Below are 25,494 nucleotides of genomic sequence, written 5' to 3'. Positions count from 1 at the left end.
GTGTAGTTTCTCTTTTTCCAGCCATCCTCCAATCTAATACTATTTTATATGGTGTGTGATGGATATTTTAATTCCAAAGAAATCTATATAATAAAAGCTTAAGCGACAGTTGAAGCAGAACTACAAGAATGGCCATTCGCTATGATGCACACTGACTATCAGGGGGCAGATGCTCAGAGCAGGGAGAGCGCCGCTCAGCCTGAAGCTGGGCTCATGGCTGGTGAGCACAGCACCGGAGGCGGGAGCCTCTCTCATCTTTGCGGCTGCTCTAAGGGGTCACAAGCTGAGCGATAAGGAACAGCAAGGAGCAAGGGGTCCTGGACTGTGAGAGGGTGTGGGCCAGGCTGAGGGACCCCTCAGCCCCCAGTGCATGAATTTCGTGCACCCAGGCCTCTAGTAGATAATAACGAAGTGATCCAAATCCTAGCCCAGTGGAGAAGTTACTCCTACAATAGAAGAAACACTTTTGGGTTTTTCTAATTTTCAAGATGTGAAGCACAGAAAATAAAGTAGAAGCCCCTACAGAGCCCTGTCCTTGTGGGCGGCAAGTGACCCTCAAAGAGGTGTCTATCCCTCTCCTCTCCTCGACTTGGACTCAAGGACTGGAAGAATGGGAGGGGCCTGGGCAGGGGACTGAGCTGATGCTTGACTACTATTTTAGTTACAATGGCTCTGCAACAAGTCACCCAAAATGGAGTGGTCCAAACGATCATTCATCATGCCCATGGGTTTGGTGGGTCAGAATTCAGACAGGGCACGGTTGGGGCAGCTAGTCTTCAGCTTTGAAGGCTGGGGCCTCCAGTCATCTGAAGCTCATTCATTTACATATTAGTGGTTGGCGCTGGCTGTTGGCGGGGAGACCTCAGTGTCTCTCCATGTAGGTTTCTCCATTTCCAGGTGAATGCTCCAGTGGGGGCTTGTTTGAGCTTCCTTCCAGCATGGTGGCTGAATCCAGAGGACAAGCGTCCCAAGAGAGAGAGCCAGATGAAAATTGTAGCACCTCCTATGACTTTCTCCCAGAAGTCATTCTTATCACTTTCGTTGCCCTGTTTTTTTTAGAAGGATCATACAGGCTAAAGGGGATGGGGTGGTATTCAACGCCACAGTTTATGGGAAGAATTACAAAGGATTTCAGACATGTTTTAAGTCGAAAATGGCCTGAGACATGACGAGCAACTGCAGAGCTCAGACCTGTTTCTCTTCCTCCCCGTGCCCGTGACTCCCTGCTGTGTCCTGGGTTCCCCGGGAGGCCCCCTCCAATCCAATCCAAGCAGACAGGGTAGGCGGTGGAGGGAGGGAACTGCCCGGTGACATTGGGACCGCTGCCCCTCCTTATGGTCCTTCCCTCCGGTCAGCGGACGCTGCTAAGGAGGGGCTATAAGGGCTTCTTGGTGTCCTCAGGAGTCAGCATCCAGGGCCTAATCCATGGGAAGCATTCACTCATTCATTCATTCATTCATTCACTCATCCATTCACCCACAAATCTTTCGTGACTACTTCCTATGTGCCCAGGGACAGTCTCAGCCCAGATGGCCTTGGTAAAGAACAACATAGACCAGCCCTCCTGTTCTGGACGTGCTTCATGCCAAAGACAGGTCCCGGGTGGGCTGGGAGAACAGCCAGCATGAGGACTCGGAAGGAGGGGACCTGCCTCTCTCCGAAGCCGGCCCTCTGTGCCGGTTCATGAGCAAGTCCAGGCCACCCCAGGACCAGGACCGCTAACCCTGCCTGGTTGACTTTGCTCCCGGCCCGTGCTCACACCCACTGGCTCCGAGCTCCTGGGAGAGGCAGGGAGACAAGCCAGTGCCCTGAGTCACGGGTGTAAAGTACGGCCAGGGCCTTGGCAGACAGGGAGGTGTCATTAGGTGAACAGCGAGAAGAGTCGCTTTCCCTTGGCCCCTGCGCTGAAAGAGAGCAGCCCTCTGCGCACCCTTTTATCAGGGGTGGGAGCTGCAGGTTCTGGGGCAGCAGAGCAGCGAGCAGAGGCAGTGTGAATGCGAGTGTGCCCCTGTCTGTGTGTGAGTGTGTGTGCGTGTGTGTGTGTTCGCGTGGCCTCCCAGCAGCTGTCCCGGCCCACACCCCACTGCACCCGCCTGCGCACCGCCCCCGCCCCTTGCCGTGCTGGGTGCGCTGCGGGGCTGCTGTGCTGGGCCGTCCTCAGAGCCAGGAGACCCCCGGAGCGCCGGGTTCAAAGGCCCCGCGCGCAGCTCCAGCCCTCTGGGGGGCGGGGAGGCGAGGGGGTGGTGCGGGAGCCAGAAAAGCCCGAGCCCACAGCGGCCGCCCTGCGCGGGGATGGGCAGCGTGCTCTGAAGTCTGTGACCGCTGCAGCCAGCTCCTGGAGGGAGCGGGACCCAGCAAGTGGGAGGCCCTCCTCCAAGCCCACAGCTGGAGGGTGAGGCCCGGGAGCCCTTTTGGGGCCACAGGAGAGCGTCCTCCAGGCCCGGTGCTCCCGCGCCTGATCGGGGTTCATGGAGCTGGAGCTGTGGCTACTCTTCGGGCTCACAGTGACCTCCGCTGCAGGTAAAAGCGGGGCGGGCGGGGCGCCTCTCTGGCGCGAGAGCACACAAAAGGACGCTGGGGCTGGGGGCGCGGGGAAGGGTGCATCGCGGGGAGCAACCTTTTGCCTGGGCTTGCCATCCCTGGAAGCTCCTGGGGGGAGGAGGGGGGCAGAAGCAGGAGCATAGACGACCCCAGGGGCTCTGGAGGTTGCATGCAGCCCATGCACAGACTGGAGACCAGCGGCCTGATCCACCTCCACCAGTTTTTCATTAAATTGGAACTTTTCAAAAAGTTTGCAACCCCTTCAGAAACTGCAAAATGATCGCAAAGTTTTGAGAAAGCGTGCAAAATGCTTGTAAGTCTCCAGTGGGTGCAAATAGCTTGCAGACTTTGCAGAAAGTGAAAATGCTTGCAAGCTGGAGTGCACACATAGTTTGAGAACTTTTTGGAAACTGGGCACATAGTTTGCAAACTTTTCAGGACACTTGGCATTGCTCGGAGACTTTCTGGAAGTGCAGCTAGCTTGCAAGCTTTGCAGACAGTTTGGGGGTCTTCCTCGGCCAGGATTTTGGAAGCGGAGGCAGAGGGGCATCCCACCCAGGAGCTCAGGGACCCCTCCGTCTGCCTCTTTCAGGATTGGGGACTGGCACCCAGCCTGCAGCCAGATCGGAGGGGGACATCGAGACTGTGGCCAGGACTGCAGCGCAGGGCCCAAGTCCCCGGAGCCCTGGGCCGGAGCAGGGGCCAGGTGGGTTCGGGGAGCAGGTGGCCAAGGGGGGCCCCGCACGCCGCCGAGCCCGACGCTGCACGTGCTTCACCTACAAGGACAAGGAGTGCGTCTACTATTGCCACCTGGACATCATCTGGATCAATACCCCTGAGTGAGTGAGCCCTGGGGTGGCTACGTGCCGGGGGTGGGGTGGGGGAGGCAAGGGGGGCTTCCTGTGTCACGTGACAGCTTCCCATCCCAGAGGACCTGGTCCCACCACAGCGCCGTCAGCCCAGAGCCTGCCTGCCCCAGAGTTCAGCTCTTTTTATTTTTAAAATATATTTTATTGATTTTTTTACAGAGAGGAAGAGAGAGGGATAGAGAGTTAGAAACATTGATGAGAGAGAATCATCGATCAGCTGCCTCTTGCACATCCCCTACTGAGGATGTGCCCGCAACCAAGGTACATGCCCTTGCCCGGAATCGAACCTGGGACCTTTCAGTCCGCAGACCGACGCTCTATCCACTGAGCCAAACCGGTTATGGCCAGAGTTCAGCTCTTGCTGGGTCTCCTGCCAGCCCAGTCCCATCTGTAGGTCAGGGTGGGACCCATCCCCTGGGAGGGCCTGGCCCAGGAGAAACCCACCCCCAGAGTTTCTGGCCCAGTGGAAGGGGAGCCCCGCCCGGTGACCTGAGCCAGCGGAGGGATTAGACACCTGAGAAGTCCCTCTGAGGCAGAGAAGCCCCCATAGTATCTCCTGCCCCAGGGGCTGCTGGGCCACCCCCCCTCCTGACCCTGTCAGCTCGAAGGAGTTTCAAATTTCTTGAGAGCAGCCTGTCCTCAGGGAACAGGGAACTGGGGGTGGGTGGGTGGGGAGTGGGGAGCTGAGAGGTGGTGTGAGGGGTTGGCAGGGCTGGCAGGGCCTGCGGAACCTGCCGTTCAGGATGAGATTGCCCAGGCTCCGTTCATCCTGGGGGGGAGGGCAGAGGGGCCCTCCCACGGGCTGGCTCCGGTGGCCACTGCACCCACTGTGCAGACATCCTCCTGCTCCCTGCAGTCCTAAGGACTCTCTGGTCCTGGGTTTGCCTTCCATGAAGCTGGCCCTCGCCCAGGCCATGGCAGTGCTCTGCTGGAGGGCCTGCTGGCTCCCCCCCCACTCCCTCAGGGCAGAGGACTTGGTTTCCCCTGGGCCAGGCCCTCCCAGGGGATGCGGGTCACACCCTAACCTACAGACCGGACTGGGCTGGCAGGAGACCCAGCAAGAGCGGAAGCTTCATCTGCAGCGGAGAGGGCTGGGCCTGGCCCTCCTGGTCTCTTAAATTTGGTGCGTTTCACACCCTGCGTGGTCCCGGGTCTCTCAGGACTCAGCGCCCCGCTAGGGCTTCTTCTCGAGTAGCTGCTGTGAACGGGAGCCCTGGGCCGAAAGGCAGCTCTGTCCCACCCTCCTGGTTCCCTCCATCCCAAGCCAATGCACCTCTGAGCACCCAGGCGCCATCTCAGGTGGGCATACTGCAGCCTTGCTCCTGGACCCCGGAGAAAGAAGTGCAGAGCAGGGTGAGCCCGGGGACCAGGCGGCTTCACAGCGAGCCCTCCCACGGCACCTGGGATAGACATGGAAGCCCCCTCCCGCACCCCCTCCCCCCGTTATTCCAGAATGGCAGACAGGGCAGCTCACCCGGCAACTGGACTCAGGCACAGGTTCCGGGGTGCAGAAGGCTCCAGCCCCGGATTGATGCTCCTTTGTTGTGGTCTTGAACTTCTTAATTCCTTCTGAACCAGAGGGTCCATGCTTGCATTCCATCCTGGGCCCCGCAAATCACACGGCCCTTCCTGATACTGAATGGGCTGCATGTGCTCAGACTCTTGCACACAGTCAGTCTGCAGCAGGGAGGAAGGCAGCCGCCCTGTTAGCTTCCCTTTGAGGGGCTCCTAGACCAGGCTGCCATCGACTGCCTTCGCCCTCGGAGAGTGGTCGGGGTCACCTTTTCTTATAGCCCCATCGCCCTGACACTTGCCACGCTTCTGATCCTCCTGGCATTGCGATCTGACCCAATGAGCGTCTCAGAACCCAGCACTCAGGGCGGTCAACCGAGGGGCTGAGTCTTGCTTGGCAAGTATCCCAAGCTGTGGCTTCATCTAGATCACATGTGTCAAACACAAGGCCCGCGGGCCAAATCCAGCCCGCCAGGCCTTGCAATGTGGCCCGCACCGCGCTGTCATCACTGCACTCCGCTGTCAGTTTATGACATTGTCAGTTTATGACTGTTCAGTAAACCATTCGGCCCGCGATTTAGGCTGGATTTTAGATTTTGGCCCCTTCTCTGATTGAGTTCGACACCCCTAATCTAGATGGAAGAAGAAGGAGGCCCCTGAGTTAGGGGCAGTGGGCCTGGGGCAGCGGGGAGCAGGAGGCCGGAGGAGAGAATTCGGAGACCACATCCTGGGTCCTCTGCCCGTTCCCAGGCCCCCGCTGATTGCGGACATGCATCGGAGCTGGGCCACCCCTGCCCTCCGTGGGAACCCTGGCCCTGCGTTGCATGTTGAGGCGAAGCCTGGGTCTCTGACTTCCCTCGCCATGTGATTTACACCTTCCTCTTCCCAGCCCCGGCCCGTTTTAGACACCAGGAGAGGGATTAAATACGGTGTTTGGGCGTCCCGGGAACTACTCGGGAAACAAAAATGACAATAGCCAGACTTGAGCAGTGTGAAGTTAGACAAGCAAAATTATTTTTATAAGGAAGATTTTCCCAGATGGTCTTTCTCTTTTCCTCCTTTCTTTCTTCCCTCCCTCCCTCCTTTATTCTTCCTTTCTTCCCACAACGATTCCTTCATATGTAGATGGTCCATTTGTTATCTTTAAACCAGAGGTGGGAACCTTCTTCCTGCCAGGGGCCATGTGGGTACTTATAACTATCACTCAGGGGCCATACAAAATTATCAACTTAATAATTAGCCTGCTCTGTTTGGCCAGACATTTAATTAACTCTCCCCTAGTGCTCCAGCAGGGCCAGACCAAGTGACTTCCGGGGCCTTGTGCAGCTGGTGGTCCGGATGCTACCCCTCTGCCTCAAATGACCTGACGAGCTGCAATGTGTGAAGATGGGCTGTAGGGATGGGGAACGTGGGTTTGGAGAAATGAATCGGAGAAGTTCCTCAGTCACACCGCAGGCACAGCAGTGGCACAGTGAGGTCTTCCCCAGGCCCCTGTCACCCCAGCCCCACGTCTCCCTCTCAGCGGCCACCCCTCTTCTTTATCAGACCCTCCTGGTGTCTCAGAACTCCTCCAGGGTGTCGTTTCCTCCCTGTCCCGGCTTCTGGCTGCTCCGAGAGCCCAGAGCATCTTGATCCTTATGCTTAAGTAAGAGTCCTGAACTTGGGGAGATTCTCAGCTCTGGCTGTCTTTCCTCTTGCTGCTCATTAAGTTGGCAGCGGAGATGGATCAGCCATCTCCTTTATTTGGGAAGCATGTCTGCAGCGGTGCAGGCTGGCTGTGAGTGTGGTCCTCACGCCACAGTTAAGGACCTAAATGTCTACTGAGCAGGAGGATGCTGGGCTTTGGGCTGAGATCTGTCTGCTCTGCATCTCATATGGACAGTTGATGTCCAGTTCAGCCTGAGAGACCCGTTACTCCCTGACTACCTTCTGGGTATAAAACCTGAGGTTCTCTGGTTCTCCCAGGTTTTCCCACACCCTCAGCTCTTCCAGACCTCGCTGGGTCAGCCCTCTCCACCAGCGCGTGGCCCACACGAGAGCTCCGGCCAAGTCCTGCTGGTGCTCCCCTGGCTTTGCTGCCGCTGAGTTTCTGGTGTGCACAGCTTTCTCCCAGAAATAAGGCTTCTTGCTCCAGGGGCATGGATGCTCCCCAACGCCCACATTTCCCTTGGGACCGGTGTGGGAGCAGGGACTTTCCCAGTGATGGTTCCCATAGCTTTCGTCGTATTCTCCAGAAGGCCCGAGGCCCCCAAGGAGGAGCCCAGGTTGTCCGGCATCTGCCCCTCTTGTCCCTGCTGGAGGCAGCTGAGAGGGTCTGATTCTCATGACTTTCCTTGGCCACTCGCCCAGCTGGAGAGTGGAGCTAGCCCACCGAATGGCTGATGGAGCTCAGGACACCCAGCAGGATCCACTGTGTCCCTCCCCACTTTGTTCCCAAGAATGGAGGGGACCTGCCATCTGTTAATCCCTCCGAGGACAACATGAGGGGAGCATTTCGATGCTACAACAGTGACTAGGATTTTCAAAGCTCTGAGCCACATTGGCTAGCGAGTAGAAATGAACTTATAAAAAGAGCAGAGCAGAGTGTTAGAAGTCATGACTGTGCTGGACACCTGGGGATGCACAGACCCTCAGGGGAGACCCCAGCCCCCGGAGCTCTGACTCATACATGGCCTGGGGGTGCTACCCTCTCTCGGCAGCCCCTGAAGGTTGGGGGTTGCAGTGAGAGGGTAACTCACTGCAGATACCAGTTGAGCTGTAGGCTCGTGAACAGCATGGCCACCTCAGCTGCTCCTAAGCCTGCCATGCTGACTCAGCCCAACAGGAATGACCTTCATCTGGAGGTCTTTTTCTCCCCAAAGAAGTAGAGTAAAAAAGAATAATCATAATAAGTAGCAATTCAACAGATTCACCTTTGCCCCCTGTGTCATCTAAAAAAAGTGTGTCAGCATGTTTCCAAGAAAGGACCTTCCAAATTGAAGGCCATCCCGGTGGAATGGAAGGATCTGGAACCCCAACCTTCTGCTGACATGAGGTCAGCCGTGCACCCAGTGTGTGATTTCAGGGGCCCAGTAATAGTCAACCCACGGTTCGCCAGGACAGGATATTGTTGATGGAGATGTGGATGTGGAGGCAGAGGGACAGTGTTTCTGGCCATCGTGATAATCACGGCAATGCAATGCAGATGGTGATGGCGGCAGCGTAGACGTTGACTGTGATGAGTACGAGGAAAGACGTGTGAGGATGGCACGAGAAAGGCCCTGGGACATGCTCAGACAGTGTCTGGAGTGTAGTGAGCACTCAGCACCTGGAAGATATGACCGTGAGGTAACTACACAACCTCTGTGTAGTTCAGGGCCGGCTGCTGAATCCCACTCTGGTTGGACGACGCCAGTGAGTAGAAAGTTCTTTCTCAAATACCACTGAGGTTGGCCTCCTTGGACCATCCAACCATGGTCTTGCCCAGCCTCCTAGAGGGCTCGGTGGAGGCCTGTTAGCATCCGATTTGCATATGGAGCCTGGGAAAGGTGTGCCGGGCTGCCAAACTGATAAGCCGCTCGATAGGGATGCTGGTGGCCAAAGGTTGTTCCGGGCGGGCTCACTGAGGTCTGGTCCCACCCTGTGTGTCCCTCCTTCCTTGTTTTCTGTTGCTTCCTGCTCACCTGGGGACACACTGGAGTGTTTGTGGCAGGAGACCTGGTGTTTGCTGAAGCCACGGGCCTGGGTTCCCCCTGCTAATGGAGAGGCGGGCAGTGACTGGCGTCTGACATTGCAGGCAAATTTGAATGACCTGTTGAGAGCCCTTTCGGTAAAGCCTTGTACTGAGATCTTGGTTGGGTCTGTCCGCATTCTCATGCTCACAGCTGGCAGGTCCAGCAGAGCAAACGATGCCTTGTGATACGTAGCCTGAGGCCCTCGTGGCCCTGAGGCCCTCAGTTCCAGTGTCTCCCAGCACTGCCCAGGACCTGAAGTGTGGGTCACCAGGAAGCGGCCCCAGGAAATACTATGGGCATCTGTTTGTGAGAAATGGTAGATAAATAAGGATGCTTAAGAGAAGATGATGCCAGCCAGGCTGAGAATGATCTTGAACTCAGGGCCTGACTGATGGTGGTTTTATTTTATAAGTTTTCCCCTCCCATTTCTCCATTTCTGTCTCCTCCTTGGAAATCTAGTAAGAATTTTTATCCTGATTTTGAGTTCAAGTAGTATATCTCTTAGAACATTTTGCGGCAAAACCTGTCTTTAAAATGTGAGGCCCTTGGGGCTACATTTCAGAGTTTGCCACGGAGGTCTGCTCACACCATGACCTTTTTGCTGGGGTCACTCAGCCTGAAAGCCCCCTTTTCTGCCCCAGAGGTGTCTCAGTAGGTGAGGGGCTGCGCAGGTGCGAAGCCGGGCTTAGTTGAAAGGCAGCTGATCCCTCCTCAATAAGAAAAAGTGGCTCGAGGCTGGAGCTGTTTCATTTGCACTCAGAAAACTTGGTGCAAAGAGGTTGTGACCCTGTGTGACCCCAGAGGGCAATTTGGATTTCTGCAAGATGAAAGGACGCCCAGCTCAGAACTTGGCCTTAAATCTGGAGGCAGATGAAGGGCTGTGGCACCTCTGGTGGGTTTATTCCTGCAAGAATTTAAAACAAAGGGCTCAGGGAGGCAAACAGTGCTTTCCTGGAGGAGGCCCTGGGCAGTGCTGGAATCTGGCTCTGGGTCCTGCACGGGATGAGAGCACCTCAGGGCATCCAGGTGCCTGGAGCGGCCCCGCCCTCCTGCAGGTGCCCGGGGCGGGGACAGACACCCCACACTCAGCTCTTGAGCACCGGAGGCTGCTTCATATGAGGCAATGACCTGCTATCTTTCTATGTCATGCTTCCTGTGCAAATGGAGTTCTTTAAACTGAGGCACGCACACACACACACACACACACACACACACACACGCACGCACGCACACGCACAGGCACTTTCTCACTATTTTGAATAGGAACTAATTTTATTTTAGAAACTAAATCCAGATAGTGGCTGCAGTATGGATGAGCTGCTGGCCCAGACAGTCCCTGGGGTGCTTCCAGCTCCTGCTCCTCTATGAAGTGCCCCCGGACTGGACAAGCAGGAATGGGTGTCCAGTTGCCAAGAGCTCTTGGAGAACTTGGCCGTGGGAGGCCCGGAGGCCCAGACCTCAGGCTTTTCTGGCCTCAGGGCCGATGCAGCAGCGGCTGGATGGGCAGTAGCTCCAGAGCAGAGAGGCGGGGCCCTGGGTCCTGGCCAGTCATTTCAAAAGCAGAAACATCCATTTCAGGAGGAAGGTGCGGAGGCCACAGGTTTGTCTCAGCAATGGCACCAATGGCACCAACGGCCACGGGGACAGCCTGGCCCTCACCTGGGCAGCCTGAGCAGCTCTGCAGTGAGTCAGAAGCCAGCCAGGGCAGAGGAGCGTGTGCGTGTCTTTCCGGGAGTTTGTAGCTCTGCTTGCCGTAGGTTTCTGCAGGGTAGAGAACAGGGTGAGGCGAGGGTCTCTCTCTCTCTCTCTCTCTCTCTCTCTCTCTCTCTCTCTCTCTCTCTCTCTCTCTCGCAAACTAAGAAGATGCCAAAAAAGTGAACAGCAAGGAAATAACAGTAACTGTATTGATTAGAAAAAATATCAAAATTAGTGCAGAACTTTCACGATTGACAAAATATCAACAGTTTTCATAGCGGCAGCATCTGCACTTTCCCAGCTTCCCTTAGCAGCCCCACCCTAACCCCTGGCTCTGGTTTGGAGACAGGTGACCCTGGCTCAGCTACCAAAAGGACGTGACACCTTACGTGAGCTGTTTCCCTGGAGGACAGGGAGCGTCTGTCACCCTTGGTTGACGGATCTTCAGAGGAATTGCTTGGAAATGAGCAAGGTGTCAGTTCACACTTCCTGTGCGTTCCTGAAAGGGATGTGTGCGTTTTTGGAAAACCCCTCTACAAACACCCCGCCTTACAAACAATACCTGCTCCTTCATTTACCCCCGTTTGCACGGCTGGGAGCTATTCCGGCCCCATCTGTCCGCAGCTTTGCATAAAGTTATAATGAGGCTGTGCCCGACAGACGTGCCTCTCATGCCTACATGGGACCTGGAATTCCTCAGGGTCACTGGGCCTGGGGTGGAACTCCAGCCGCACTCTGGGGGACACATTTGGGTTGTACCAGCATGAAGGACCCCAGCTACTCTGGATGGTTCTGTAGACACTGACATTTCCCCAGGATCAGAGCAGTTTGTGGCTTTAAATTTTTTTGAGCTGTACACTTCAAAGTCCCACACTGCACAACAGACTCAGAAGGGGTTTTCTTTGACCTCTAAGCTTCCATTAAATGTCACTTCGTGTGTGTGTGTGCACCGCATTCGGGAAGACTGTGTCTGTGTCCGGTGAGCGATGGATGATACCGTCTGTGGCTTTGGGGTTATTGTTCAGCTCAGTTATACTGTAACAGGACATGGAAACTTCCTAAATACAGTTGTGGGGGTCCTGGGGACCTCTTACTTTGATGAGTATAGACACCCCCACTTGGTTATGGCTTTACTGTGGGGAGGAAGGGCGGGGCCTGCTCCGTGGTAACGCTGTGGTGGAGGATGTTTATGTGGCAGTGAGGGCCTTTGAGAGTTTGGAGCTGGACGACTTTCCAGGGATCCAGCCCTTTCATCCCTCAGCCCGTCGGAATACGCTCACCCAGGGACTCTCGGGGAGCTGGTCTTCCATTTAGACCAGAAACCTGGGTCTGCGGGCCCGGTGAAGCCTCTGGTTTCTCCCCTGATGCCTCACTTGTCTGTGCAACCTGTTACTCCAGGCGCTGATGTGGCCTGAGGGGTGTTATCAAGAGACGGCTCCTCTGCTTCGCTTAATCTAGAGACCGCACTCTCTCCAGGAGAACCCGCGAAGATGGGCCAGGTGCGGACAGCAATAATAGAATGCCAATAAATGAGCCAAGAATTCTATAACTTGGGAGATTGGGCGTGGCCTAGAAGTCATGGGTAATTCAGACCTCATTCCTTCCTTTTTTCCTTCTTTCCTTCTTTCCTTCCTTCCTTCTTTCCTTTCTTCCTTCCTTTTTTCCTCCCTCCCTCTCTTCCTCTCTCTCTTCCTTCCTTTTCTTCCCTTTCCTCTGTCCACCAGCTGTCCTGGATGCAGAGGTGAACAAGGTAGAAACGGCCTGTGATTCTGGGTGGACAGGGTCCAGCTGTGTCCATCCTGGGGACAAGAAGGAAGCCACCCCTGTGGTGCAGGTGCAGAAATGACCCCTGTTCTGGGTCTGTTGGTGGGGGTGGGAGGGGTCAGTGCCCAACTCTATTTTAACATGGATATGATTCTGGTAAAATTCCCAAACATAGTTAAGTCCAGCATAAACCCAAAAGTTGTTGGTCGTTGTGTGTTTTTATTTTTATTTTTATTTTTTTGGGGGGGGATCCTTAAAAAAAGTTAACCACTAACTCACAGCACATTGGTCACTCTTTTGATATTTTCTGATATTTTTGGCTTTCTCAAGGGCTGAGTGGGGGTTGGATAAGTAGTCTGCCTTGAGGTCTTCCAACCTAAAGATGCGAGAATTTTCTGCAGTGGAAGTAAAGCTACAGATGGCCAGTTCCCTCTATGGTGTCTGTGGGCAGAGAGTTTGGGTTATGTTCTTTAGAAGCATAGCGTGAGCATGTGTGCTGTCTGTTTGTGAAGCGAGGTCACGGAGGAGCAGGGGGTGACGGCCTGCTTTCCCTTCCTGGTGCCGAATGGCTGTCTGGCATGAGGCCTAGCCCAGCGGACTTCCACAGCCTCTGAGGGGCGGACAACAAATACATTCGCTGCAGAATAAGACTTCAATGGTCAACCAAGTGTTGGGGGCCGGGTAGTATGCTTGCTCCCACCTGCGTAAAAGGCAGTCCCATCCAAGCCAAACGTTTCACAGTGGGCACACCTGGGAAGGAAGGACTCCAGCCAGCGGAGGGTGCTGAGCTTTGTTCTGATTCTGAACCACATTGTGTGTGTGTTTTGTTGCAATGAAGGAAATCTCTTCTTGTCCCTGGCACCTGGGGAGAGCCTGGGTTTTGCTATTAAACCGAAGAGGTGACGGTTGCATCAATCTCAAGAAAGTGAGTTTCAGGTCATCTAGAGGTCACTGGACACAAGCAACAGAAACCTGGCCCAGCTAACGCAGCTTAAAAGAAGTTGTTGGAAAGATACCTGTCACCCACAGATGGGTAGAGCGGCAGCCCAGGTTCAGAAAGGGGGTCCAGGGATGCCACTGAACAGCACTGAGTACTTTCTGGTCTTGAGTTGCTCTCTACTCACTCGTCTTGGGAGAGAGAGGGTCCAATTGCCCCACAAAGGTCACCTGGTGAGTCTCCAGGCAGGCGAAGGTTAGGCACAATGATTGACAGTCTCACCAAGACCTCACACAAAATGGAGGGGTAATTCCTGACCACAAAGAGAAGAGATTGGATTTCTGGAAACAAAAACAACCAAAGTTGGCCCCAGGCTCTAAAGAATCCTGGGCTTTTAAGTCCTTTGAGAGAGGACTCCTATCTCAGAGCTTGTGTTGTCCTGTCTCCATGCAACTAAGCCCGCTAGATGCTGGTTGAAGTGAATGGATGCTTCTATAGGCTGCTGACTGTTCAGCCACTTCCGATAGTGACTTTGTCTTATCTTACTTTAGAACAAAATTCTTAGCCAGCTCTTCTTTCTGGTTAGGGTTCAGTGTTAGCAAACGAAGGCAATCGATACCTCCTTGCCCAGGAAGATATTGCTAAGCCCAAAGAGCAGGTAAGGGGTGCCTGCCAAGGAAGGAATTTAATAAAATCTGAAATTCAGGTGTAGTTAGAAAGTGCACTGGAGTCTGGAAGTTATTACTCTGGTAATGACCACTGGTGCCCAGTGTCTGTAGCTACTTCCTACCTGCCTGCCTCTCTGCCACTAGAAAACAGGCCACAGGACCAATGGCTCGCAGCATCCTGCCTTCTGGGCAATATGTACCCTGGACCCAAAGGAAATACTGCCTTCATTTCCCCTTTTCAGGAGGAAAAGTGACTGAAGGAGGTATTGGTCACCTTGACATTCTGCTTGTGATGTAAAAATGTTCTATATGTTGAGGAGAACTTGGAGTTTTTAAAATTGAAAACAACTCTATTTTTACAAATAGTACCAAGTGCTAATTTTGTCACTGTGTCATATGACTGTCTGGCTTTGCTTTATGGAACATCCCACTAGACCAGGGATTTAAAACTCAGATGTCCATGAGGGCCAGACACAAAGGTGAGCAAAGAAGAACAAGTGTAAAGCTACTGGGAGGGGTGGGGACTGGGGGAAATGGAGTGATAGAGTTCCAGATGATTGCCACATGTTGGGGGGGGGGGTGGTATTAGCATAACTTCAAGTTAATCAAGAGAAGCTAGAAGTTGGGATGCTCATGTGAAATTTTCAGATTAAAGAACCCCTCTGCCAATTGAAAACATAAAATGCCAATTTACTGACCTCTGTACTAATTTAAGACTGTGTGACCCTGCCCAGTTGTTCAGTGGTTAGAGCATTGGCCCAAGAACCAAAGGGTCATAGGTTCAAGTCCCAGTCAAGGGCACATACTTGGGTTGCATGTTTGATCCCCAGCTCAGGGGAGTGCATGCAAGAGGCAACCAATCCATGTGTCTCTCACCTCTCTCTCTCTCTCTCTCTCTCTCTCTCTCTCTCTCTCTCTCTCTCTCTCTCTCTCTCCCCTTCCCTCTCTCCCTCCCTCCTTTCCTCCTTCCCTTCCACTCTTTCTAAAAACCAATAGAAAAGAAAAATCCTCAGGTGAAGATAAAACAACAAAGACTTTGTGTGTACAAGGTACAAGGCCACTTGTCAGTCTTGTTCTCAGATAGTTACTCAGTCCAGTCCAGGGCCTGCTTATCAAAAAACATTTGGAAGTTACTTGTTGAATGCCATTCATCAATATGAGGCTGAGAAGTGGGTTTTGGGGGGAGTGGCAGTTTGGTAACTTCCCTGAGACTTTGGAATTTGGCTAATGAAGCTCCTCTTGTTGCCTCTGTGAATATTGGTATCTTTCCTTTAAAATTCTGATCAGAAAGATGGAGATCATTAATTCATTTATGAAAAGACAGTACTGAATTTAAAAACAAAATCTTAAAAAAATAAAGGAAGTCGGCTTCCCTAATTTAAAAAGTTGTTGCAGAGAGAAAGAAAATGTTTTCAGTATGATGCTGCAGATAAAGAATGAATTCGGGAGATTTCGAAGGTTAATATTTAATAACGTTTATATGTGACATTTGGGAGAAAGTGGCAAAGAAGGAGCACGGTGATAAATAAGACTCCGACATCACCATCCCCGAGCAAATAATGAATGTTCTGACTATGTACGTTGGGGGGCAATTTATCACGAAAAGACACCGCAGGAGACATTGCATCTGCAAGTGTACTGGAGGGCTGTCTTGTTTTGTTTAAGAGCATCTGGGTTCATCTCATCTGCTTGTCTTTAGTATGGAGCTCTGAGTTATAACCGCAACACTCTCAGATGGAAGAGCTGCCTGCCTTGATTAAGAACTGTATTCTCCAAACCCTATAGGCTAACAATTGGGCAGAGAGCAAAAAATCAAAGGTGCTCAGCCGTTTTAACTGCATTTTCGTTCCACCATTAGGTCTTTCCAATTCACCATTCAGGAAGCAATAAATGCCAAAGAGCAGTCAGACAACTGAAATACTAGTGCTTATTAGACAGGCCATGTGGAATGATGGGCCAGCCACAAGGAAGGGTGGCAAAGAATGGCATTGCTGTGCCAAATGGCTCTCCAGTTCTTTGGTGCCCTTGCCTCGCTTTACTGCTTAGTCACACATTTCACATGCCGGCTTGGTAGAGGGGATATTTCTGCCTGATACAACTCACTTGAATTCCCAGAGCAAATAAGCAACAAGAGTAGCTAGCATTGCCTTACTGGTAGCTCCTGGTCAGTATTTCCCATGCAGTGACAGGTCTCATCCAATGTGCCCCACAATCTTTTTGTAGATCAGGAAACTGTTGACAGGGTGGAGTGACCATCATGTAAGTGTTTTACAACATAATGATGGAGTTAACAGATAACCTTTGTCTGCACTCTGTGTACCTTGCACATATCTGTATGTGCTGGCTTGTAATGTTTCCTTTACCTGCTTTCATATTCCAGTAGCATGTGAACTCCTGAAGGCACAGACATGCACCTGCCTTTCTGTATCTCAAAAACACTTAGAATGATACTGGGTCTCTCTCTCTCTCTCTCTCTCTCTCTCTCTCTCTCTCTCTCTCTCTCTCTCCATACACACACACACACACACACACACACACACACACACATACACACACACACATATATATAATGCTTGGCTAATGTTGGAGTTCTTTGTAGTGGAATTTTGTAGTTATTGAACATTTTAGGTTGGAAATGTTGGACTAGATTATTGTTGGAGGCTCAACCAGATGCTAAATTGATGGACGATACAAAAGAAGACCTGACTCCTACTTGTGAGGAGCTGGTGATCCACTCCTAGAGCTGGTCAAGCATGACCCTGCCCTGGTCCCTATGGGCTGGAGGGCTGCCTCTGCCCCTCCTCTGGCCATATCTGCAGCCCCACTGCAAGGAGTCTATGGAACTGAAGCTCACACACTGTCCCTTCTAGACCGTGTTCCATATTCAGGATCCTGGATTCTCCTACCCAACTATCCCCAGGTCCACTTCCAGGGTTCGACACCCAGGGACAGAACAGGGCTCTAGTATATATCACAAGGCCTACAGAGTGGTCAAGGGGCATCCGCTGGCAAGGTGAGGGGTAGCTGGAGCTTGGGCTGCATCCCATGGGGGTGGATGCGTCCCCCTGGCGGTGGGATGGAGCAGCATGAAGAGAAGGTGCTGAATCTCCTTAGTCTGCAGTCTTTCAACACAAACTCCAAGGACCCTTGGAGCTCTAAATCCAAGACAGATCTTGCAAGGCGTTTGAGGCCATATTTGTTCAGGTACAAGGAGACAACAGTCTTATTTAAGAGCTTATCAGATTGATTTACAACCATCAGTTCTATACCTGTGGGAGGCGGGCCCCATGGAGCTGGAACTCCCATTAGGGTGGGTCCCAGGTCGGCCTGCAGAGCGCACACATCAAACACCTGTGCTGGGGGCAGGTTCCGCCTCTCCCTGTGGGAAAGGACGGAGTCCTCCCTCACCCTCTGCATGCTAGCTCTTTGCCCTTGGCGGCTGGTGGAGCGCCTGGTGTCTTTCTATTAACAAAGACCGCACTGCCCGCTTCTCACCTGAAACACCCAGAGTTTTCACGGAGGTTTGGAGCTCCACACACGGAAAGGCGTGATCGGCTGAGGGCAGTTCCGGAACGGACGTCTCGCTGTCCGTGGGAAAGTGGGAGCTTTGTTCTTCCTTGTGTGTGACTTTCACCAAGAAAGGGGGACTGGGCGTAATGTCAGCACCGGGAGATTTAATGTGGCCCCATGACTGGAAAAATGCACCTCGAACCAAATCCTGCCTCACAACAGAGTCTGCATTGTCTGGCCACCCCCTCCCCCACCCCCACCCCCGTTTCCCATTCCTCAAGAAAAATACTGTGTTTTTCTTGCAAAGGTGACGCTCAGAAGAGGCCTGGACCCTGCCTGCTTTCTCCAGCCGGTGAGCTCAGGCTGCTGCGCACTGGGCCAGCCTGGGTCGGAGGGAAAGCTGCCACGGGTGACAGACAGTCCTTGGTGGCGCTCCGCAGCCTAGCCCCGCAGGGCGGAAGTGGGGTCCAGGCGTCAGGTCACAATGGGGCACCCCCCATTTGGCCTCCCCATCCCAACAAGCCTCCATGGCATGTGTTTTAAATTAAAGTAAATTCAGTTTCATTTGACTTTGACAGTGGGGAGAGGACGTCAGATGCCCCTTTGAGATGGGTGATTGATGAGGCTCTGGAGGGATCTCAGAAACCAAGGCGGTTTGTGTTGGGGACCGGCAGGAAAACCGAGACTTATTGGAAAAGTGGCTTTGGCCACGTAAGTTTCCTCTGCTTACTGGCAGTTTATCCTTTGAATCTGGCTCAATGGCCTAATGAGCGAAGCATCTGCTGTGAACGCCCCGGCGCTGCCTGGCCCGGCTGCTCCCCAGCGACTCTGCAGAGGACCTGGATGTGCTCGCTGGAGCGTAAACCCGGTCCGACCCTTATTGTCCGATGGCATGGTCCCTCCGCCCAGCTCCAGCCGTAAACAAAATGGTAAACAGTTTCGGGCCTTTTCTTCTCAGGCCTTTCCCATGGCAGGTCCTGTCATCGCCGCCCTCACCGGCACGAAGGGGCCTCTGACGTTTGTCTCTTCGGGGCAGTGACATCTGAGGCCAGGATGTGTCTCTGCGGCCGTATCTGCATGGTTGTTGTTTGGCTGCAAGGCTGGTGTGGGCACTGAAGAAACTCGAGGACAGCCCTAGCCGGTTTGTCTCCGTGGATTGAGCATCAGCCTGCGGACCAAAGGGTCCCAGGTTCGATTCTGGTCAAGGGCATGGACTCTTGTAGGGGCTCATGCAGGAGGCAACCAATCAATGTGTTTCTCTCACATCTATATTTCTCTCTGTCTCTCCCTTTCTCTTACTCTCTCTCTAAAAATCAATGGAAAAATCTTCGGGTGAGGAATGGATGGATGGGTGGATGGATGGATGAATTGATAGATAGATAGATAGGTAGGTAGGTAGATAGATAGGTAGATTCCAGGACAGGCGGGTGGTGCCAGGCTAAGGGTTAGGAAAGTGTCACTTTGGGTCACTGGGCCCGGCAGGCGGGTCCATGGGAAGTCTGTGCTGGGGTTTGGGTGGGAAGGAAACGAGAACTACCCAGCAAAGGCGGTGACTAGGAAAGCCTGAAGGGCCCATGTGCTCATATGAGGCATCTGCTCCCCCTCAGACCCTCCCCCCCGCCTGGCTGCAGGAGGGTGTGAAGAGGTCCTCTCTAGCTCCCCATCCTCCTCACCTCTCCATCCGGGGCCCCAGCACACTTTCTGGGGGCTGAGCGGTAATATGGGGTGAACAGTCTACTCCAGAAGCACCCTCAGACCCAAAGCGCAGGGGCCGGGTGGGGACCCCAGGTCCCAGGACAGTGCCAGGCCGCGCGGCTCGAGCATCCCGCTGGGACCCGGATGCTGACGACTCTGTGCTTTGCAGACAGACGGTGCCCTATGGACTGTCCAGCTACCGAGGACACGCCCGCGGCAGGAGGTCTGCGGCGCCGTTCCCGCAGAGCCCACAGCCCTCCAAGTGGGCGCTGCGCTGTGCGTGTGCGGCCAGCCCCGACCCCGCCTGCGAGCGTTTCTGCACCGGAACCCTGGCTGTCAGCAGGTACGCCACCCCGGCTGGCTGAATCACTCCCAGGTGTCAGCGGTCCCAGGGCAGTGAGGCCGGGACGCCTGGCTGCAGTGCAGGGGGTGGCCGTGCCCTGACTGCTGGGAAGAGGAAGTTATAACCTGACTCGGAAAAACCAGCCACAAGGAAACGCAGGTGGCTTCACTAAACCAGCCTCTCCCCACAGGAACTCTGGGGCCGAAGAAGAACTGGACCGAGGAGAGGCAGTGCTGGCCAGTGGGGTGGACAGAGGCCCGCATCGGAGGAGGTGACGCTGCGCCTTCGAGGGCACATGGGGGAGGGAGGGTGGCATCTGGCCTGCGCGGCGGCCAGGGGGAACCTCACTGCACATGGGCTGCCCTGTCTCAGGCAGGCAGGGTGCCTTTGGTAAGTCGTCTCTGGAGACAGAGCAGGCCAGGACTGTGGACAGCCACTCCTTGCCCTGCCCCTGGCCAGCCTGCCCTGCACCTTAGGCACTGACCCCGGGCATCCCTTGTGGCATCAATGCAGTGATGTCCACCCTGGAGCTCACTGAACCCGGCACAGCAAGCCAACCGCTGCCCCTCGGAGCCCTTGTCCATCTCCCCTGGCCCACACAACCCAAGGTCTCACAGAAACACAAATAAAACATTTCACAGATAGATGTAGATGTAGATGTAGATGTAGATGTAGATATTGCTTTTAGAGAGGAAAGGAGGAGAGAGACAGAAACATCACTTGTGAGAATCGTTGATTGGCTGCCTCCTGCATGCCCCACAGTGGGGAAGGAGCCTGCAACCCGGGCATGTGCCCTGATTGGGAATCAAACCGTGACCTCCTGGTTCGTAGGTCAATGCTCAGCCACTGAGCCATGCCGGCTGGGCAAAACAAAACATTTCTTAATTTTCAGCCACTGCCTCAGGATAGAGGTGAAGTACGACGTGGCCCCCCAAATTCCTTTCATTTTGTTATATTTTGTACCCCCTTGTCTTTTTCATCTGAGATCCTCAGGGTTTCCTGCAGCCAAACTGGATGTATGTGTCTATCTGTCCGATGACCCACCCACACGGCCGCCATGGGTGGTAATTCGTGTTCCTGGGAACAGCCTGGAGGTGGCTCCGGTTCCTACAGGGACTGATCAGGGGGAGATGAAACCATGCTCGGTATCCAGGAAGCTTTCCAAATTGGTGGCAGTTTGCTCCTTGTGGCCCAGAGAGGGATCTGTCAGCATTCATAATAAAAATGGAGACGGAGGAGGGAGGCCGAGGCAGCAGAGAGAGGTCCCTGGGGAGCGTGAGTCAGGCCCCAGCTGGTCCTGCTTTCCTCTTTATTCTTTCTTCTCTTCCTCGCTCTAGACCCAACTCCTCTTGGCGAGGGAGGGCTGTGATTAAAGCCATCCATCCATGGCATCATTTATGCACCCCCTCACGCATTGGCTCAGCAAAGAGCTGCTGAGCACCTGCGACACCCCGGGCACTGTTCTCGATGCTGGGGACACAGCAGGGAACAAGGCAGTGAGTCTGCCTTCATGGAGCTTAGATAGTGGGGGAAGCAGACGGCAAACAAATACGTAAAACACTGAGTGAGATGCGTGCAGGAGACCAGGGGCCCAGGCAGGAGAGAGGAAGTGTTGGGGCAGGTAGCCATGTGGGTTGTGTAGACAAGGGCTCTGGCACGAAGACCTGAGGGAAAAGAGGGGGTGAACCAGAGGGGTGAGTGAGGGGGGTTTCAGGCAGGGAACGTTAAGTGCACAGGTCCCGGGGCAGGAGCGTGTGGGTGTGCTCAAAGACACAGGAGGACCCTGCCCAGGAGAAGCATGGCTTTGCCTTTGCTGCTCTGGCGGCCCGATCTCCACCAGGGTCTGGAAAGCTCCCGGAAGAAGCTTCGCTGGGGCAGAAAAAGTCTTTTCCTATAAACCAGGGCCCCTGCTTCCTTGTAAGACTTGATTCACGTTGTCAGAGGGGAGGCTGACAGACAGATTCACATTGTCAGAGGGGAGGCTGCGCTGTCCTGCGCTTGTGCTAATCAAAGATGGAACTGGGCTGGGAGAGCTGCTGGCAGCAGCGCCTGCTGGTGTGAAAGTCACACCTTCCTCCGTGCGTGCGTGGCAGGCTCTGAAATTGCCGAGAAGCACTGGCGAGGAGGATCGGTTCAAAACCTGGGGTGGGGAGAAATGGCCTTTTTTTTTTTTAGCCAGTAAAGACGCCTTCTGTAACACTCTTCCTTTTTCTTTTGCCCCCTTTCTCCAAGATAGGTTGAAATCCAGGACAGACAGACAGAGCCGTCTTTAGGCCTCCACCATCACAGGCTAACCACTCCGCCTGCCACTCCGCCTGCTGCCTCTGGAGCCCTCCCAGGAGGCCTGCCCAGCCTGTGTTAGGAAGCCTCCGTTCCTGCCCCCACATGGTTCACACTTCTGCCTCTTTGAGGCCAAAGAATGAGTTCTGCCTGGGGGGGGGGACCCCACCCAGAGGGTCCTCACCTAAACAGCACACCCTTCCCCAGGAATCCCCCATCCAACAGCCCAGTTTTCCTTCTGGGGACAGTGATTCCAGATGTGCCCTGGGCCAGCACCCTCTGTGGCCTTCCTGCTGGAGAGGGTGTGGAGAGGTCTGGCACATTGGAAAACTTTCGACTTGACTCCTCTTGGCGAGTCAGTAACTCCAAGGTAATCCTTTGCAGGTAAACACAAGTCCATCTCGTAGCTGCTGCCGCACGCTTGGATCCCAATGTAGAGCAGGGCGGAGCTGTGTGCCGCACCAGGAAGGGCGGCTGTGGATGCAGTCCTAGCTGCACAGGACTCGAGGAGTTAGAGGCATATAAGACTTAGGCAGACAAGTTTAGCTGTGCTTGAAGAAGGAGGAGGAAATGAAGAAGGAAAAGGAAAAAGAAGCCTTGATGTTTGTGCCAAGGAGAGACCGGTTAGCTGGGAGATTCCGCCATGACCTTGTGTGGAGGAAGCTGCTGGAAAAGCTGCCCCGGGTCAAGGCTGTTAAGTGAATCCCATGTTTGCTTTCATGAATAAATGTGGGTCTTCAGGAAATGGCTTCAAAATAAGCCTTGAACACAAACTATTTGTAAATTATGTAAATTCCTATTTATCTGTATGATTGGGAACAACTAGGAATTGTTACGTGTGCCCTCCCACACCCCAAGGGCCCCCCTCCCCCATCTTGTTCAGCTGCGTGGTCCCAGCCAGGCTGAGGTGACTGTGTCTGAGCCTGTGGTTGGGGGTGAGCTCCTCCGGGGCCCAGCCACCTGTCTCCCCTCCAAGGCAGATTGGCCTTGGGGTGTGTGCTGAGGTCTCGACATGGGGGAGTTTAGGGTGATGAATGACAGCGTTGGCCTTGACCAGATGTTAATTCTCCCTGAGCACCCTAAGTTCTGACAGGTGTGAAGGTGAATGTCTCCCCCCGGGACCCGGAGGGCGGTTGCTGGCAGGCTCCCGAATAGTCTAGAGAAGCAATTATTTATTGTGAAGCTCTTCTCTCCTCCGAGTGCTTTATGCGGCTGTTCAAAAGGAAGCTGTTCTGCATAGAGAGAATTTACATTGTGTTCTGAACCCAAGCTCATGTTTCTTGGAGTTTGAATTACATTTTTTAAATGCATCCTCACAGTTTGGCTCAGTGGCACGACTATCTGCGAGAATTCCATGCATTGTGCTAAACTCACGAAATACTGCCGAATGCATAATAAAAAGGTCTCAATGTTTCCTCAGATTTGTGGGGTTTTTTGTTTGTTTTTTTTCCCCTTGTGTTATAGGCCGGCTATGCATCAGCGTTCCCTGGACCTCGGGGAGGACGGAGGCTGTTAGCGTTCAGGAAGCAGACTCCATCTAAAATCAAGTTTGGAGCTAGGCGAGCAAGGGGCTGCTTGCATACTAAGGCAGGAGAAGGGTTAGGGGGCACCTGAGGGAAATAAGGCTTTCCAGCTGGCCGGGAGGAGACAGTGTGGGGAAAGAGCGGGCTGCTCCCCCTGGCATCACCGTCCACCTCATGGGATGCAGGGCCTTCTGTCCTGGGCCCGGGCAGGCCCCCGAGCAAACAGCCGTGGCCAGCAGCCCGAGGCCGACCTCTTCCCCTTTCTGGGGCATTTTGTTGCGCTCTGTGCTCACAGTTCTTGAGAATTAGTAGCCAGGAGTGGCCACATTTTGTCTGATCTTCTCTACCAATTGCAATGTTCTTAAGCCTTCAGAGACTGAGAAGACATCTCTGGGAGTTGGGAGTGTCAGGATAGAGGGGGCTTTCTTCATTTTAGTTTGCCCTCCCTTTCTCCTTCCCCCTCCCTCCCTCTTTCTCTTTTTCCTTTCTTTTCAGTCAACAACCAGAGACCATCAGAGGCAGGGAACCGGACAGAGAGGCCCAGCTAAAGAGCAGAGAGGAATCCAGTGTTCTGAGTGGGTTTTATCACACTGACTCTGAGAAAACCCAAGAGCCTCTTGGCTTACCTGAACTCATTGTAGAGGAGTCTGACTTTGGTGAACTGATGGGGATGGGCACGGATTTATTCTGCAGGAGGTGAAGCTGCATGAGGGGCTGCCCGTGTTTACCGAAGGCCGGGTCAGGGCCTGGGACCCCGGAGCCCACAGACCCCACAGACCCCGAGGCAAGGGAGGGGGCTGGCTGGGCAGGAATCCGGTCCCAGACGTGCTGGCGTTTCTGAGATCTGGGTGGAGCCAGGGGGGAGTCTGTGGAGCTGCGAGCAGGACCCGCAGCAGGACTTGCAGGCTCCGTGCAGAAAGCAAACGCAGGGTTCCTGGCTCAAAAGCACCGAGGAGTTCAGATGGTGACAGCACAGCACTGAGCCAAGCGGGCCCACAGAGAGCCAGGCCCTCACCTGCCCAGGCTGTACCCTGTGAGCCCCAGCAGAAGGGGCTGCTGAATCTAGAGACCTGGCTATGCCACCAAACCCCTGAGCGGGACAGGCCTTCACCTGAGCCTCCATGTCTTCACTTATAAAAAGGTGGGGTGAGACCACCTTGCCTACCCCACAGCTCCGTCCAGAGGTCAAATGGAGAGAAACGATGGTTTTAAAACTCAGTAAATGTTTTAAAACCCTGAAGGCAAAGGCACAGACTTCCGCTCTGCAAAGTTTGCCTCAAAGTAATCACCAGCTCCTATTGTTACTAAAAGTTTTGCATGGAAGCACATCTTTGAACTTAGAATGTTCTTCAAAGTAATAGAATTTGATTTATCAAAATTGTCAGGATAATTACTTTTTACCCCAGAAGACAGTTATTCTCTAAATCCCAAATTCTTTTATATGACTCTTTAGTATCTCAATGCTTAAGAGAGATCAAGTTACCTGTTATTCAGACCATTATAAACCCACGGGTCCTGCAGTCACTGAATATGCAATTCCTTTATTCTTTGCTGGCAGGAGCACTCAGAATTGTCGGGATCTGAGTGGTTTTCAGTGCGGGGAAATTGTGAGAACCAGGAACTGTCAGGGACCGGAATGAATGAAGGCAGCGCCCTGTGCGAGGCATGCCTCATTCATCCTTCCAGAACAATGCGGCACTGAGCGAGTGACAAGAGGTGGGGGGATAAATGGGAGAGGCAGAGGCATTAAAGCTTCATGTCAGAGAGAAAGCGTCCCATGGGACAGTGGAGGTGTTTAATGATCATGAAATTGCCGCCTCCACTCTGTTCCTTCCTCTTTCTCTTCTCCTTCCTCCCCTTCCCCGTTTCCTCCCCCGTCTCCACCAAAGTGAAGCTACTTCATGCCAATTCCTACTGAGGTGCATGGTTGTCAAGGGCCGGCAGGGCCGAGTCCGGCTTCTGGTGTTGGCAGGACTTGCACGTCCTCCATTGGAGCACCACACTCTGCTCAGGGCTCCTGCTGGGCTTGTCTCCTGGGGGGTACTCACCCCATCTTCTCCCCTTCTCCCTCCATGACACCCTCAAGACAAATGTCCCCTTTGGTTATCCTGGCATTGGGTGTGCAAATTTATCAGTTCTACCAACCCTTGCCCCCGATCAGGTTGGCTACCTCCCTGGAATGACTCAGAGACCTCAGGAAAGTTCTCTTGTTCCTGATTTTGGCTTTATTATAAAGGCTACCACTCAGGAACAGCCCAGTGGAAGAGAAGCAGAGAGCAGGTTCCTGGGGGAGGGGGTGTCAAAGTGGCCAGACCTTCCATGCTCTCTCCAAGCCCACCACCAGCTCAGCACATTGATCTACTCACCAACCCGGAAATTCCCAAGCCCCATTAGGGGTTTTTATCAAAATCTCATTACCAACATCATTGATTAAACAGCTGGCG

The 25,494-nt window shown here is 53.7% G+C and overlaps 1 protein-coding gene across 2 annotated transcripts; it reads left to right on the top strand.

Annotated features, from left to right (window-relative positions):
• Positions 1–1,851: 1,851 nt before the first annotated feature.
• On the top strand, positions 1,852–22,948 carry EDN3 (endothelin 3). 2 transcript variants are annotated; one of them, XM_084887858.1, is made up of 5 exons: positions 1,852–2,520; positions 3,134–3,380; positions 19,074–19,247; positions 19,438–19,518; positions 21,484–22,948. In XM_084887858.1, exons 1-5 carry the CDS (start codon positions 2,469–2,471, stop codon positions 21,518–21,520), a joined length of 591 nt encoding a protein of 196 aa, XP_084743984.1. In that variant the 5' UTR covers positions 1,852–2,468; the 3' UTR covers positions 21,521–22,948. The 2 variants fall into 2 exon arrangements, with proteins under 2 accessions (XP_084743984.1, XP_084743985.1); XM_084887859.1 differs by having other exon boundaries at positions 2,347–2,520; positions 21,480–21,589.
• The last annotated feature ends 2,546 nt before the right edge of the window (positions 22,949–25,494 follow it).

This window comes from Pipistrellus hanaki, assembly GCF_964339955.1.
Source record: "Pipistrellus hanaki genome assembly, chromosome: 6".
Classification (NCBI taxonomy): domain Eukaryota; kingdom Metazoa; phylum Chordata; class Mammalia; order Chiroptera; family Vespertilionidae; genus Pipistrellus; species Pipistrellus hanaki.
This window is presented reverse-complemented; position numbering and strand designations above follow the sequence as displayed.